Here is a 17581-nt window from a genome sequence, read left to right as displayed (position 1 = left end):
CGTCTCCTACCTTCCAAACTTTACTTTCTTTCGGGAGTGCTAGTTCTGCAAGATCGCAGAGAGCTTCTGTGAAGTTTGGAAGATAGGAGACGAGGTACTGGCAGAAGTAAAGCTGTGAGAACGCGGCGTGAGTTGTACTTGGGTAGCTCAGATGGTAGAGCACTTGCCCGCAAAAGGCAAAGGTCCCGAGTTCGAGTCTCGGTCCGGCACACAGTTTTAATCTGCCAGGAAGTTTCATGTCAGTGCACACTCCGTTTCATAGTGAAAATCTCATTCTGGAAATTAATATCTATCTGTATTCACAAATATGTTAACTATTAAAGTGCTGGCTTTTTCTGTAGTTGGAAAAGTCTACCACTTATATTAGATTGTAAGAGTGTAAGAGCACATCAGGTGTTAAAGGTCAATTCCATTTATATTATCTGTTAACAGGGTTGTGTTAGTCTCCAATTACACTGAAAGAATTAGTTTATCTAGAGAGGTGAGAAAAATGAAATTCAATGTGTCTCAGACAAATATTCAAATTTCCAGCAGGTGCCCTGTAAATTGATAGCATAAGAACTGTTGCAGTATTTGCAGTTATTTCAGTGTCACATGCTTCATAGTGCTGTTCAGCACAGTATTTGGCTAAATCTAGGGATCTATATACTACATCATTTCTAAGAAATAAGGACAAATAAATTAACCAAAGTGGAGCTTCATCTTTTCCCTATTACATCTACGGTAGTGAGCAGCTAAGCTTAAGTTTCCAGTCAGTACTATGGGATTTAGGTTTGTAATATAATGTTGAAACGTAGTGTATCAGGTTTACTTCCATATTCATCGTTTAGATGTTTTACCAGCTGGTGTATTTTATTCTTCAGACCTCTTATATTTCGGTGGAATATATGCAAGTTTGAATCTTGTTCACTCTTCCTTTAGTATGATGTGTGCTTCGTACAAGTGCAATATCTGTCTAAACTAATTGTTGGTTCAGCTTTGGGCACTTGAGACTCATTTTGAACACACGAGGGAGGTTTCACATGTTTTGGGCTGCTTTACAGAAGAGATTTAGTTTTATTGTTTATTGTCATTAAACACTTCTCCTTTTGAGTGTTGCTTTTCACATTAAACTCAATGCAAGGCATTTCTCACCTGTTGAGTCATTGACTTTTATCCTGAAAATGATTTACATTCTCATTATTAGTCAAACCACTTTTCTCTTAGATTGATGTATTTCATTAATCTTAATCTTTCTTTAATTGTTTAAATGTTATGAAAAGGAAAGTTGCTACTTACCATAAGTGTAGATGCTGAGTCGCAGAGAGGCACAACAAAACGAGTCTCACAATTAAAGCTTTTGGACATTAAGGCCTCGTCAACAATAGACTACACACACACACGCACACACACGACTGTAGTCTCAGGCAACTGATGCCACACTGTGAGCAGCAGTGCAGTGTGGTTTTAGTTGCCTGAGATTGCAGTCCTGCGTGCGAGTTGCATTTGCTTAACAGAGTGAGTGAGTGACTGTGTGTGTGTGTGTGTGTGTGTGTGTGTCATCCATTGTTGATGAAGGCCTTAATATCCGAAAGCTTTAATTGTGAGAGTCATTTGTTGTACCTGTCTGCAATTCAGCATCCCCGCTATATGGTGAGTAGCAACTTTCCTTTTCATAATATTGTTGCATTCCATCCTGAATTTTCCATTGTTTAATTATTTGACACAATCAAAACTTTTCCCTTTCATAATGTTAGTGCATCCCATACTGTACAGCTATTCTGCTTTCAATTTATGATAAATTCTCGTAGTTATGTAATGAGTAATTTGGGAATAGAGTTTAATCTGGGATGGTAACATGAAAGTTTCTTTATTTTTAGTATCATAGACATTTTGAAAATGGTTTCCTATGAATTGTTATGTATAAAAGTAAACAGTCTTAACAGTTTTGACGACAAGAGAAGTGGTGCAAAACTGGATTGCAAACTTCACACTTCTCTTACTCCAATTGACTTACTTGAAACGTTTAGCTGATCTTCTTCTCTGAATATGTGGCTGCGTCAATCTCCACCACTACTTCTCCAAAGAAATAATGCTGGTTAGGTGAACTAACAAACACACTCTCGCTCACTAGAAATAACTGGGTACCCTTATACTTTCAGTTAAGTTTAGGTATACTTTCATCTACACAAGTTTCATATCAACAGACAAATTCTTACAAGTCAACTATGACGATACCTGTTAGATACTATTAAATATAATTACATTGTGGTGGGTTTCATAATCACCAGAAATTCAAAAACAGGTCTTGCTTCTTGCAAGTCTAACACCAAGATCAAGAAAGAGTCTCTAGACAAAATGTGTTTCAATTGCTCATCACAATTACAATCATTACACTGTCAAAGAATAACGCATGCTTGCTCCTTGTACGTCACATACAGCTTCTATGGCACGAGCGGCAAACACTTGTCGGCATCGCTTGTCTGACACAGCTCCTGTCCTCCCAGGACTAATGTCCATCCTGCACGCACAGACATGTGTTGCGCAGTAAATAGGCTCTTTCTCTCACACTTCTCTTATATCGCATGTTCATCGCGGCAGAAGGTCGAGTGGTTCCAGAATTTACATGTGAATTCTCAAAGCACTACAACAGTTCATAAATGTAAATAAACGGAATAGCTAAACATTTTTAGATCTCTAATTTAGTGATCGGCAAGAAGCCATAGGTATAATATTACAAATATTTATAATAAAAGTTTTTGTGTAATGTCCTATTTACACTAATTGATGTCTCCCAAACGATTATTACATATCTTACAACAAAGCCAAAGAAGCTGCAACAAACATTATTTCCAATGTCTATGTCACTTGAATAGGGCAGTATGTCATTGCAGATGCAAGAGTGGCTTTATTATTATTATCATCATTTTTAAGCTCTTTTTACCCATATGCTGTCTGCTACAATTCAGTAAATTATAGTTTACCTACAGCTTTTGTTAAATTCTCACAATACTATTTCAAAAACTACTCACCATTTTATTGTGTGTGTGTGTGTGTGTGTGTGTGTGTGTGTGTGTGTGTGTGTTGTTTTTATATGTGGCTTCACCTAAGTTTCACAAATGTCTATTAATGTGAATTTTTTTATATTGTAGCATCTTTATTGTGATTTCAGATAACAGCTTACCAACATGGACACTGCACCAGAAAAAATGCAGGTAGCTCCTCGTAGGTACCAGGAAGAGCTCTTGAAACGATGCCTAAATGAGAACACAATTCTGTACCTGCCCACAGGGTCTGGGAAAACATTCATAGCTGTTATGTTTATTAAGGAAATAATGAAGGAATGCTGTGTGTAAGTAATTTTTTCTTTGTCTGTTAGGCAGTTCAGTGTGTGCATGCAATGTATAATGGATAAACTCAAACTGACATGACCTTGTTATTAGGTACTTAGGCAGTTACTTTTATCATTTGTTGTTTTGATCTGTGTAGCAGGTTGAACATGATTTCTGTGCTGTATGATGTTCAGATATTACTTGTGTTTTATAATGGAGTGAATGCAAAGATGTGTTTATAATGGAGTGAATGCAAGGGGGCAAGATTTTTCTTGGATTTCAGATGTAAATTGCAGGCAATTGAGAGAGAACCACATTTAGCTGTGCTCAGTTTGCCTTTGCAGGTATTCACTCATTTTTTGCTGGTCGTTTGTCTTGCAGCAAACTGTCAAAGAAAGCTCACATACTTTCCATTTCTGCACTTGTGTTGGTGTGAACAGCAGGAGTGTATCCTCTTTTTTGGTTGTGTCACATTTTGTGTGTGAACTAACTTCATTAGTAAATGTGAATTGGGTATATGATGGAAATGATGGAGTCAATATATATATCTAAAAACAAAGATGATGTGACTTACCAAACGAAAGCGCTGGCACGTCGATAGACACACAAACAAACACAAACATACACACAAAATTCAAGCTTTCGCAACAAACTGTTGCCTCATCAGGAAAGAGGGAAGGAGAGGGAAAGACGAAAGGATGTGGGTTTTAGGGAGAGGGTAAGGTGTCATTCCAATCCCGGGAGCGGAAAGACTTACCTTAGGGGGAAAAAAGGACGGGTATACACTCGCGCACACACACACACACACACACACATATCCATCCACACATATACAGACACAAGCAGACATATTTAAAGACAAAGAGTTTGGGCAGAGATGTCAGTCGAGGCGGAAGTGCAGAGGCAAAGATGTTGTTGAATGACAGGTGAGGTATGAGTGGCGGCAACTTGAAATTAGCGGAGATTGAGGCCTGGTGGATAACGGGAAGAGAGGATATATTGAAGAGCAAGTTCCCATCTCCGGAGTTTGGATAGGTTGGTGTTAGTGGGAAGTATCCAGATAACCCAGACGGTGTAACACTGTGCCAAGATGTGCTGGCCGTGCACCAAGGCATGTTTAGCCACAGGGTGATCCTCATTACCAACAAACACTGTCTGCCTGTGTCCATTCATGCGAATGGACAGTTTGTTGTTGGTCATTCCCACATAGAATGCGTCACAGTGTAGGCAGGTCAGTTGGTAAATCACGTGGGTGCTTTCACACGTGGCTCTGCCTTTGATCGTGTACACCTTCCAGGTTACAGGACTGGAGTAGGTGGTGGTGGGAGGGTGCATGGGACAGCTTTTACACCGGGGGCGGTTACAAGGGCAGGAGCCAGAGGGTAGGGAAGGTGGTTTGGGGATTTCATAGGGATGAACAAAGAGGTTACGAAGGTTAGGTGGACAGTGGAAAGACACTCTTGGTGGAGTGGGGAGGATTTCATGAAGGATGGAGCTCATTTCAGGGCAGGATTTGAGGAAGTCGTATCCCTGCTGGAGAGCCACATTCAGAGTCTGATCCAGTCCCGGAAAGTATCCTGTCACAAGTGGGGCACTTTTGTGTTTCTTCTGTGGGAGGTTCTGGGTTTGAGAGGATGAGGAAGTGGCTCTGGTTATTTGCTTCTGTACCAGGTCGGGAGGGTAGTTGCGGGATGCGAAAGCTGTTGTCAGGTTGTTGGTGTAATGGTTCAGGAATTCCGGACTGGAGCAGATTCGTTTGCCACGAAGACCTAGGCTGTAGGGAAGGGACTGTTTGATGTGGAATGGGTGGCAGCTGTCATAATGGAGGTACTGTTGCTTGTTGGTGAGTTTGATGTGGACGGACGTGTGAAGCTGGCCATTGGACAGGTGGAGGTCAACGTCAAGGAAAGTGGCATGGGATGTAGAGTAGGACCAGGTGAATCTGATGGAACCAAAGGAGTTGAGGTTGGAGAGGAAATTCTGGAGTTCTTCTTCACTGTGAGTCCAGATCATGACGATGTCATCAATAAATCTGTACCAAACTTTGGGTTGGCAGACTTGGGTAACCAAGAAGGCTTCCTCTAAGCGACCCATGAATAGGTTGGCGTACGAGGGGGCCATCCTGGTACCCATGGCTGTTCCCTTTAATTGTTGGTATGTCTGGCCTTCAAAAGTGAAGAAGTTGTGGGTCAGGATGAAGCTGGCTAAGGTAATGAGGAAAGAGGTTTTAGGTAGGGTGGCAGGTGATCAGCGTGAAAGGAAGTGCTCCATCGCAGCGAGGCCCTGGACGGGGCGGTATTTGTGTATAAGGAAGTGGCATCAATGGTTACAAGGATGGTTTCCGGGTGTAACGGATTGGGTAAGGATTCCAGGCATTTGAGAAAGTGGTTGGTGTCTTTGATGAAGGATGGGAGACTGCATGTAATGGGTTGAAGGTGTTGATCTACGTAGGCAGAGATACGTTCTGTGGGGGCTTGGTAACCAGCTACAATGGGGCGGCCGGGATGATTGGGTTTGTGAATTTTAGGAAGAAGGTAGAAGGTAGGGGTGCGGGGTGTCGGTGGGGTCAGGAGGTTGATGGAGTCAGGTGAAAGGTTTTGTAGGGGGCCTAAGGTTCTGAGGATTCCTTGAAGCTCCGCCTGGACATCAGGAATGGGATTACCTTGGCAAACTTTGTATGTGGTGTTGTCTGAAAGCTGACGCAGTCCCTCAGCCATATACTCCCGACGATCAAGTACCACGGTCGTGGAACCCTTGTCCGCCGGAAGGATGACGATGGACTGGTCAGCCTTCAGATCACGGATAGCCTGGGCTTCAGCAGTGGTGATGTTGGGAGTAGGATTAAGGTTTTTTAAGAAGGATTGAGATGCAAGGCTGGAAGTCAGAAATTCCTGGAAGGTTTGGAGAGGGTGATTTTGAGGAAGAGGAGGTGGGTCCCGCTGTGACGGAGGACGGAACTGTTCCAGGCAGGGTTCAATTTGGATGGTGCCTTGGGGAGTTGGATCATTAGGAGTAGGATTAGGATCATTTTTCTTCGTGGCAAAGTGATACTTCCAGCAGAGAGTACGAGTGTAGGACAGTAAATCTTTGACGAGGGCTGTTTGGTTGAACCTGGGAGTGGGGCTGAAGGTGAGGCCTTTGGATAGGACAGAGGTTTCGGATTGGGAGAGAGGTTTGGAGGAAAGGTTAACTACTGAATTAGGGTGTTGTGGTACCAGATTGTGTTGATTGGAATTTTGAGGTTTTGGAGGGAGTGGAGCTGGAAGTGGGAGGTTGAGTAGATGGGAGAGACTGGGTTTGTGTGCCATGAGAGGAGGTTGAGGTTTGCTGGAAAGGTTTTGACGGGTGGGTGAGTTGCCCTTCCGGAGGTGGGAAACCAGGAGATTGGATAGTTTTTTGAGGTGAAGGGTGGCATGCTGTTCTAATTTGCGGTTGGCCTGTAGGAGGATGCTCTGAACAGCCGGTGTGGATGTGGGAGAGGAAAGATTCAGGACTTTTATTAAGGATAGGAGTTGACGGGTGTGTTCATTGGCTGAGTTGATGTGCAGGTGAAGGATTAGGTGGGTGAGGGCAATGGATTGTTCAGTTTGGAACTGGTATAGGGACTGATGGAAATAAGGGTTGCAGCCAGAGATGGGAACTTTAAGTGTGAGGCCTTTGGGGGTAATGCCAAATGTCAGACAAGCCTGAGAAAATAAAATATGCGAGCGTAATCTGGCTAGGGTGAAGGCATGTTTGCGGAGGGAATGTAAATAAAACTTAATGGGGTCGTTGTGGAGGTGTTGTGAGAGTGACATGGTATTAGAAGGTGGAAAGTGTAACATGTAACATGTAACCCACATCCTTTCGTCTTTCCCTCTCCTTCCCTCTTTCCCGATGAGGCAAAAGTTTGTTGTGAAAGCTTGAATTTTGTGTGTATGTTTGTGTTTGTTTGTGTGTCTATCGACGTGCCAGAGCTTTCGTTTGGTAAGTCACATCATCTTTGTTTTTAGATATATTTTTCCCACGTGGAATGTTTCCCCATATATATATATATATATATATATAATATGAATTAATAGAGGATATGCCCATACACACAAAATTCTAGCTTTTGCAACCAACGTTTGCTTCATCAGGAAAGAGGGAAGGAGAGGGAAAGACGAAAGGATTTGGGTTTTAAGGGAGAGGGTAAGGAGTCATTCCAATCCCGGGAGCGGAAAGACTTGCCTTAGGGGGAAGAAAGGACGGGTATACACTCCCCATATATATATATATATATATATATATATATATATATATATATATATATATATATATATATATATATATATAAAAATTAATAGAGGGGAAACATTCCACGTGGGAAAAATATATCTAAAAACAAAGATGATGTGACTTACCAAACGAAAGCTCCGGCACGTCGATAGACACACAAACATACACACAAAATTCTAGCTTTTGCAACCAACGTTTGCTTCATCAGGAAAGAGGGAAGGAGAGGGAAAGACGAAAGGATTTGGGTTTTAAGGGAGAGGGTAAGGAGTCATTCCAATCCCGGGAGCGGAAAGACTTGCCTTAGGGGGAAGAAAGGACGGGTATACACTCGCACACACACACATATCCATCCACACATATACAGACACAAGCAGACGTATTTTCTTCCATTTCCTCCTATATAAACACTTGCATGTTGGTGGCAGCGATGGTAGTGGACACTGCTGAATTTTTCTGCGTGTGCTCATCACCTGTTTGCTTCTGTTTGCTCTGATGTAAGTGGAGATTTAAGCTTACAAAATATGTGAACTAGAAGTTTCAAAATGTGATGCAGACACAAGTAGAGGTGAGCAGTGTGTGTGTGTGTGTGTGTGTGTGTGTGTGTGTGTGTGGGGGGGGGGGGGGGGGGCCTCATTTATTTGTCATGCATTTACAGAGAGTACTGAATACATACTGTAACATGAGAGGTGTTTGGAGATGAGTTACAATTTATTTATTTTACAAGCACCACTCAAACTATGGGCATATCCTTTTGTAGTATGATAAACTGGTCATAGTCCACCAAAGAGATGCTAGATAACAGTTATGAACCATGTGTGTAGTGAAAAGACTGTGGTTGTTTGCTGTTAAGTATGGAAGGCTATGAACAAGGTGGAAGGTGACGGTCATGGACAAAGATGGACTGCAGAGTTTTTGTGGAAAAAGGAGTCAAAACAACATATTCATAAGTGTGTAACTGTGGTGTGTGTTTAGGAAGCTTGTGTTTATTGGACAGATCATTGCATCGGCAGTGGAATAGTGAGCAAAGTTGGCATCACTGATGTTCATTATTGTGCCATGCTCACACGATTCACCTGATCTCATTCCATCTGATTATGCTCCATTCAGTAACATGAAGGATGCATTGTGAGTTAAAAGATTGGGCAACACCTAAGAATTTCACTCAGGAATGGGCGTGTAGTACCCCCAAACAGTGGTTCTGTGGCACAGTAATGAAGTTTCTAACATAGTGGCAGTGGTGTATTGTTGTCATTGGCGATTATAAGGAGAGATCCCGTGTACACGGGCTCATGTTAGTTAATAAAAAAGATACAAAAAAGTACAATTGCGAATCATTTCTGAATACCACCCATACTTGGAACTGAACTTTTGTAGGGATCAACTGTTATTTCCTACCAGTATTGTGATAAATAGGCTTGTTTTGTTAGTACTTGCTGCAATACATGTCTACCCTGAAATCTTCTGCTACCTGTAATCTTCAATGACATTTTAATGTAACAAATGAAGTACACAGCTATTTTCGTTCTGGTCGTGGACTGTAGTTGCGTGGAATGTAGTAGTGGTCTCAGTGATCTAGTGAGTGTGCTGTTGTTCATGGATTCGATACTAATGGAGTGGGATCTTTGAGTTCTTAACCAAATACTAATATAATAGAAGAATTTGTTCTTGAGAACAGCAAATATCAAAAGTGTGAGATACGTGATGTAATTTTTTTTCTAAACCGTATGTTCTATTAACTGTTCTGTGGACTGTTGAAGATATTATTCTGTAAGAAAACTTAATCGGCTGCTACAAAAATTATTTTCCTGTGGGCATGGATATCTAGCAACCTAAGAATACAATTTTTAACTCTACAAATTAGCACAGATGCATGTTGTCTCAGAATCTTAAAGTGAAATGCCTGAGACACCTTACTTCAATAATATTTCAGCCAGAAAGATAACAGCAAGAAGTATATTGGGAAAAATTGGGTCATCTGGGTGAATGTTGGAGAGTAATGGGGTTGTAGATCTCTAGGTGGAGGACGAACGTGAGTAATGGTCATAAAACAGTCCCTGTATTTCTCCATGACAGGAATGAAGAAAGTATTACCCATTGCTGAAATCGGAGCTGTGCCAGCCCACGCCATCTTCCCTGTTTGCTGTGGGGCCATTCGTCCTGCTGGCTGCAAACTTGAATGGAGCCCCAATGTAAGGCAGGCAGTAGATCCCCTCAGCAAAATCATTTGGGAAGTAATCCAGTGTTTGCTGAGTGTCTGAGACATGGATGCAGCTGACTGCAAGTCGTGGCTCCTGTTGAGACCAGTGATGCCTTCCGTCTGTTTTTAGAGGCCATTTTCAGATTTGTTGTTAAATGAAGGACATGGTGAACCCTGCTAACCTTGTTCATGGGTTGAAGGCACATATGTGATTGGTGTCATCGTACCCAGGACTGACTGCGGCTCTTTGGTATGGAGTATGGTAGAAGGCTTAAACCAGGCCGTACCAGCTCAGGTGCTCTCCCAGAGAGGACAGCTGGCAGGCTCGGGCAGAGGTCAACAGGGGTGGGCAAACAGCTAATGCGCGATCAGTCTTGCAGCTGGATCGTAGCTTATGCAATTATGGTCTATTGGTCAAGCACACACAGACAAGGGTCACAGAGCAGAGCATGCTTGCACAGAGCATGTGTAATAATGCCATCTGGCAGGTAGACTACTCTATCTGTGCCTGTGTGTAAGTATAATATGGAGTGTGCAGGATTGCCCTTGCCACATGGGGCAATGTTGGAACAGCCTGGCTTAAACCACAGGCTCCATGTAAATTCTGTGGCAATCTTGCATGTAGATTTTTAGATTCCCACTGTTATGTGAAGAATTTCAGAGTTGTTTCACCTGCCCTTCCCTCAGGAGGCCAGACCTGCCTAACAGTCTGGAATCAGCTATTGGATGTAAGAATAGATGGTTTATATAGAGCTAGACAAACAATATTCAAAGGCAAGTGTATCTTAGATTTCCTCTTATACCACAGAACTTGATATGGTATTGAGTGTTACTTTGACAGTTCTGTGGCATATAATACATAATATGCAACAAACGATGAACTAGCAACAATAAACAGTTGTTCTGCATACAAGTTGTTAATTTCAGGTAACGGAGAAGGAAATGCCACTGCACAAACTCCTGTTGCATTTGAACTAATTCACAAGAGAGATATCATGCTCGTGTATGTGCATATATAAAAATTTTTGGTGAGTTTGAAGTAAAGGAATATACTACAACCTCAAATGCATTACTCACTTGGGGATTGTGAGGAGAGGATTACATTAATTAAAACATCCCCAGAGGCACTTCAGCAATCATTCATCTCATGCCCAAAAAGAAACCTGCCCTGCATTTCACAATGGTTTGCAGAATAGAGATGCAGTTGTAAAGCTGACTGTTGAAAGTGAAAATGTAGTTGTTTGATTATTAGAGTCTGTAACTGGATGGCGATTCTTCTGGAAAATCTGGAATTCTCGGGAATTACATTTTACCTCCAAAAATCGGGGAAATCTCTGGGAATCTAACATCATAATTTAATTGAGCTTTGTAAGTCACAAATTTTAAAATACTTAATAATTCAAAGTGTGTTGATTATTTGAATATTAGTCCACATAAATTATTGACATTGAAAAACTGTGGTTAAACTACAGTGTAGATTGAAGAAAAGTCGTTATTGTGAGATGATCAGCAGCCAGCTGCTCACCATTAGTTTCTCAGGAGCTTTTTTCTGGCTTTGTCTTTCCTCCCCATGCCTGAAATTATCAGGTTTTTTTCCCCCCAAGTCTGAGTAGCCACCGTGCTATAATGAACTACTAGATGGCTTGCAAGTGAACATTTTGATCCCTCTTCCTACACTAAAATAATGTTTGTAAAAAGTTATCAACATTTGGTTAAATGAGGAAAAAATTAATTATTAGTAAATATCAAATAAATGCAGTAAAACATACAGATTTAGACTGAATTAAAATGTAATAATATAGTGAGAATTTATTGACAGCAATAAGACATGTCATGGATGTAGTGCGAAGAGGGCAGTGTGCAGTCAAGTCCACTTAAAATGTTAGATCTTTAATCCATTCCAGATCATCTAATTTTGGTTCCTGATTTCCTTTTCATTCAGAAAGCCAACAATAGTGAGTGATCAATTAGAAAATTGTTCTGCGTGTGCTCCTTGACTTAACCAACATATTTCACATTAATATATAATGCCACTGTGCTCTTTGTTCAGTTCCATCACAAACTATTGAATCTGACAGTGTGCTACTACTCATGCCACCAATTTCATCATGTGCTTCCTGCTTGCAAATTTAACACAGAATGCTTCTTGATGTATGGAACAATCAGTCCCATACATATTGTCTGTCGATCGTTGTAATGCTTTTCTCATCTGTCATCAACAAATTCTTTATGTGTAGTGTTGTAAGGCTGTTCTATAACAAATTTTTGTATCCATTGATTATACGATGGCATAATAGGTATAGAGAATTCTCATCCTTCTCTATGAAAATGAACTGTGATTCTCATTCATTTTTCAAGGCTTGTGACAGTAGTTTACTGAACTGCCTCTTTTTTTTGAGCAAATAGGCACTGGGTCTGCAAAATACCTTTTTACTATGAGCAAATAGCAAAGTATAAACATTGTTGACATGCGATTCTGCCGAACTGAAGAAAGTATTGCTGACTGAAAAGTGCTGCACCAAATGCCAGAACAGTGTCACATTGCACTGCTAAACAATATATCATTGTGTTCTGACTAGTCCTGAGGAGGACCGAGTAAAACTAGTAGTGCCGAGTGCCAAACTGGACGTGTGGGTGCATGAATCCTTGCACACCATGGCCAGCCCTGTGGTAGTAGATGACTAGACAAGTGTCAGAGATAAACTGGGAATGAAATAAAGTGTCAAAGAAAGGCCCAGAATAGTAACTGTACATTTATATACTAAACAGATTTTCAGAAAATTATCTTGAGGATTTGGTGAGACAGCTCACTTGCAGGAGAAACATTTGATGTGCTGGGAACAAACATCTGTACTCTGTGAACACAGAACCAGTGATCTTGAATATATTACTTCATCAGTAATTACTGGTGTTGAATGAAAAGTTAAGGTGGAGAGCTATTTCTGTGTAACAGAGACAACAAGAAACTGCTTTAGTATGCGGTAAACATTGTTTGGAATACTGAAACAAATATGTGATTGGATTGAAGACTTCGTAGCAAATATAATTCAGTTTATTGATTTAATGGGGAGGTTTTGCTAGAAACAAGAGTACTGTCTGGTATACTTAAAGACAACATTATTGAACCACTTTTGTTCAAGAAGTGTACTAAATGACTCTTAAGAGAAAATATATAGCTCTCTGAGGCTGTTATCTGATGATGCAATTCTGTGTGGGGCAGTAACATAATCAGGAAGGAGCCATGTAATACTATTTGCAGATTATCAACACTCAGTGCAAATACGAGCTGTTGGCCCTCTAAATAAATAAATAAATAAATCAATAAATACAAACTTCGTGCTTTAAATATGTCTGCTTGTGTCTGTATATGTGTGGATGGATATGCGTGCGTGTGCTTTCCTCCAAACCTCTCTCCCAATCCGAAACCTCTGTCCTATCCAAAGGCCTCACCTTCAGCCCCACTCCCAGGTTCAACCAAACAGCCCTCGTCAAAGATTTACTGTCCTACACTCGTACTCTCTGCTGGAAGTATCACTTTGCCACGAAGAAAAATGATCCTAATCCTACTCCTAATGATCCGACTCCTCAAGACACCATCCAAATTGAACCCTGCCTGGAACAGTTCCGTCCTCCGTCACAGCGGGACCCACCTCCTCTTCCTCAAAATCACCCTCTCCAAACCTTCCAGGAATTTCTGACTTCCAGCCTTGCATCTCAATCCTTCTTAAAAAAACCTTAATCCTACACCCAACATCACCACTGCTGAAGCCCAGGCTATCCGTGATCTGAAGGCTGACCGATCCATCGTTATTCTTCCGGCGGACAAGGGTTCCACGACCGTGGTACTTGATCGTCGGGAGTATGTGGCTGAGGGACTGCGTCAGCTTTCAGACAACACCACATACAAAGTTTGCCAAGGTAACCCCATTCCCGATGTCCAGGCGGAGCTTCAAGGAATCCTCAGAACCTTAGGCCCCCTGCAAAACCTTTCACCTGACTCCATCAACCTCCTGACCCCACCGACACCCCGCACCCCTACCTTCTACCTTCTTCCTAAAATCCACAAACCCAATCATCCCGGCCGCCCCATTGTAGCTGGTTACCAAGCCCCCACAGAACGTATCTCTGCCTACGTAGATCAACACCTTCAACCCATTACATGCAGTCTCCCATCCTTCATCAAGGACACCAACCACTTCCTTGAACGCCTGGAATCCTTACCCAATTTGTTACCCCCGGAAACCATCCTTGTAACCATTGATGCCACGTCCTTATACACAAATATTCCGCACGTCCAGGGCCTCGCTGCGATGGAGCATTTCCTTTCACGCCGATCACCTGCCACCCTACCTAAAACCTCTTTCCTCATCACCTTAGCCAGCTTCATCCTGACCCACAACTTCTTCACTTTTGAAGGCCAGACATACCAACAATTAAAGGGAACAGCCATGGGTACCAGGATGGCCCCCTCGTACGCCAACCTATTCATGGGTCGCTTAGAGGAAGCCTTCTTGGTTACCCAAGTCTGCCAACCCAAAGTTTGGTACAGATTTATTGATGACATCTTCATGATCTGGACTCACAGTGAAGAAGAACTCCAGAATTTCCTCTCCAACCTCAACTCCTTTGGTTCCATCAGTTTCACCTGGTCCTACTCCAAATCCCATGCCACTTTCCTTGACGTTGACCTCCACCTGTCCAATGGCCAACTTCACACGTCCGTCCACATCAAACCCACCAACAAGCAACAGTACCTCCATTATGACAGCTGCCACCCATTCCACATCAAACGGTCCCTTCCCTACAGCCTAGGTCTTCGTGGCAAACGAATCTGCTCCAGTCCGGAATCCCTGAATCATTACACCAACAACCTGAAAACAGCTTTCGCATCCCGCAACTACCCTCCCGACCTGGTACAGAAGCAAATAACCAGAGCCACTTCCTCGTCCCCTCAAACCCAGAATCCCCCACAGAAGAAACACAAAAGTGCCCCACTTGTGACAGGATACTTTCCGGGACCGGATCAGACTCTGAATGTGGCTCTCCAGCAGGGATACGACTTCCTCAAATCCTGCCCTGAAATGAGATCCATCCTTCATGAAATCCTCCCCACTCCGCCAAGAGTGTCTTTCCGCCGTCCACCTAACCTTCGTAACCTGTTAGTTCATCCCTATGAAATCCCCAAACCACCTTCCCTACCCTCTGGCTCCTATCCTTGTAACCGCCCCCGATGCAAAACCTGTCCCATGCACCCTCCCACCACCACCTACTCCAGTCCTGTAACCCGGAAGGCTTACACGATCAAAGGCAGAGCCACGTGTGAAAGCACCCACGTGATTTACCAACTGACCTGCCTACACTGTGACGCATTCTATGTGGGAATGACCAGCAACAAACTGTCCATTCGCATGAATGGACACAGGCAGACAGTGTTTGTTGGTAATGAGGATCACCCTGTGGCTAAACATGCCTTGGTGCACGGCCAGCACATCTTGGCACAGTGTTACACCGTCCGGGTTATCTGGATACTTCCCACCAACACCAACCTATCCGAACTCCGGAGATGGGAACTTGCCCTTCAGTATATCCTCTCTTCTAGTCATCCGCCAGGCCTCAATCTCCGCTAATTTCAAGTTGCCGCCACTCATACCTCACCTGTCTTTCAACAACTTCTTTGCCTCTACACTTCTGCCTCGACTGACATCTCTGCCCAAACTCTTTGTCTTTAAATATGTCTGCTTGTGTCTGTATGTGTGGATGGATATGTGCGTGTGTGCGAGTGTATACCTGTCCTTTTTTCCCCCTAAGGTAAGTCTTTCCGCTCCCGGGATTGGAATGACTCCTTACCCTCTCCTTTAAAACCCACTTCCTTTCGTCTTCCCCTCTCCTTCCCTCTTTCCTGATGAGGCAACAGTTTGTTGCGAAAGCTTGAATTTTGTGTGTATGTTTGTGTTTGTTTGTGTGTCTATCGACCTGCCAGCGCTTTTGTTCGGTAAGTCACCTCATCTTTCTTTTTATATATAATTTTTCCCACGTGGAATGTTTCCTTCCATTATATATATATATATATACTGGCAGGTCTATAGAAACACAAACAAACACATACATACACACAAAATTGTAGCTTTCGCAACCAATGGTTGCTTCGTCAGGAAAGAGGGAAGAGGGAAGGAGAGGGAAATACGAAAGGATGTGGGTTTTAAGGGAGAGGGTAAGGAGTCATTCCAATCCCGGGAGCGGAAAGACTTACCTTAGGGGGAAAAAAGGACAGGTATACACTCGCGCACACACACTCATATCCATCCGCACATACACAGACACAAGCAGACATTTGTTTGGCCTTTACAAATGTCTGCTTGTGTCTGTGTATGTGCGGATGGATATATATATGGATATATATATATATATATTAAAAACAAAGATGATGTGACTTACCATACGAAGGTCGATAGAAAAACAAACAAACACATACATACACACAAATGACACAAGCAAGCACACCTTATGTGGACTGCCATATCCGGCAGCTTGGATTGGAATGTTTCCATGAGTTACAGTGGAGTGACCCCATATATGCAGCCACTGATAAGGCAGATGCCAGACTCAGACTACTGCAGAATCCTAAGTAGGTGTAACTCACATGAGAGTTTATCTTCAAAACCCTTGGTTGACTAATCCTTGGCTAGTGTTAGATCCTTACCAAGTTGGCCTGTAGCGGCAGTGACATATGTATATATAGCCTGTAAACTAACTTGTTCTGCATAATTTTGATGGTAATTGTGCGAATGATCCATGGAACATGTGAGTAACTCACAAGTTGAGAACTAATTTGTTAATAGGAAGTTTTTTGTGATATGTAAATAATAGACAGAGCACAGGTGACAACTCACCATATAATTACTGGAAGGAATGTAGCAACCAGCTATTTCTTACATAGCTTTTAAGGACCCACTTGGTGTTTTACAAATCATATCATCTGTATAGCATCTAACTTATTCAACCATATTATTACAAATTACATTTGATGTTTTGCTTTCTCATGCAAAGACAAATTTTGTGGTTTACAAAATGCTAACACACTATGTATAGTTTCTGTGTGAGAAACATGATTCCTTTAAATTCACTCTGCAACATTGTGCCGTATCAATTGTCATAATGTATGCAAATCTTGCTGGAAACTGAACCCTTTTAAAGCTGAATGATAAGTCAGTTGAAAAGGAAATGTGTTGGGAGGTTTATGCTGTTATCCTGATTCATCATTGTACGAGTGGATTTAAATACTTTTTCTGTCCGTGAAATTGTCATCTGTATTCGCTGGTTTGTACTTTGAACTCTGTCTTTTTTGTTCCTTATATTATTCATGAACCATGGGCAACGTATTAGTGGCCAAGTAAGTGTTCCCGACAGTCGGGATACCAGTTACTTTGGAATAAGGCTGGGCATCTCGGACATATTCTGAGTCGTGGTCACCTTTGTGCTCATACGGCAAAGACTTCCAAATCCACCGGTTAGTCCCTCAGCCGTTAGGGGTAAAACCCAATGGGACTCAGGGCAAGTAAGGCTAGCAACCTGCTTCCCTGGTACTTTAAATATGATGCTGGCAACAATCAGAGCAAAATGCCTCGGACCTTTGGAGGTGACTGAGTCCCACCTCTAACTGACAAACCAGGGACTCCTAAGATACGACTTGGCAACAAATGGTAATGAGATGGGGAGCTATTAATTTCAATGGGGACTACTCTGGGAAGAAGGTAGAGCTGGCAGAGGCTGCAAGTTAGTTGGGGCTGGACGTTTTAGCTGTTAGTGACATTCGGGT

General features: G+C 42.3%; 1 protein-coding gene across 6 annotated transcripts in view; it reads left to right on the top strand.

The window, feature by feature from the left end:
* The window catches only part of LOC126481228 (endoribonuclease Dicer-like), a 446265-nt gene that overhangs the window by 41146 nt on the left and 387538 nt on the right, over positions 1-17581 (top strand). For all 6 annotated transcript variants that reach the window (XM_050104838.1, XM_050104837.1, XM_050104839.1 and 3 more), the window contains exon 2: positions 3152-3331. In XM_050104838.1, the coding sequence (XP_049960795.1) occupies positions 3168-3331 (164 nt within the window). In that variant the 5' untranslated portion in view covers positions 3152-3167. The remainder of the gene's footprint in view (positions 1-3151; positions 3332-17581) is intronic.

This window comes from Schistocerca serialis, chromosome 5, assembly GCF_023864345.2.
Source record: "Schistocerca serialis cubense isolate TAMUIC-IGC-003099 chromosome 5, iqSchSeri2.2, whole genome shotgun sequence".
NCBI lineage: Eukaryota > Metazoa > Arthropoda > Insecta > Orthoptera > Acrididae > Schistocerca > Schistocerca serialis.
Note: the sequence above shows the minus strand (reverse complement) of the source record. Positions and strands in the feature narration are given on the sequence as shown.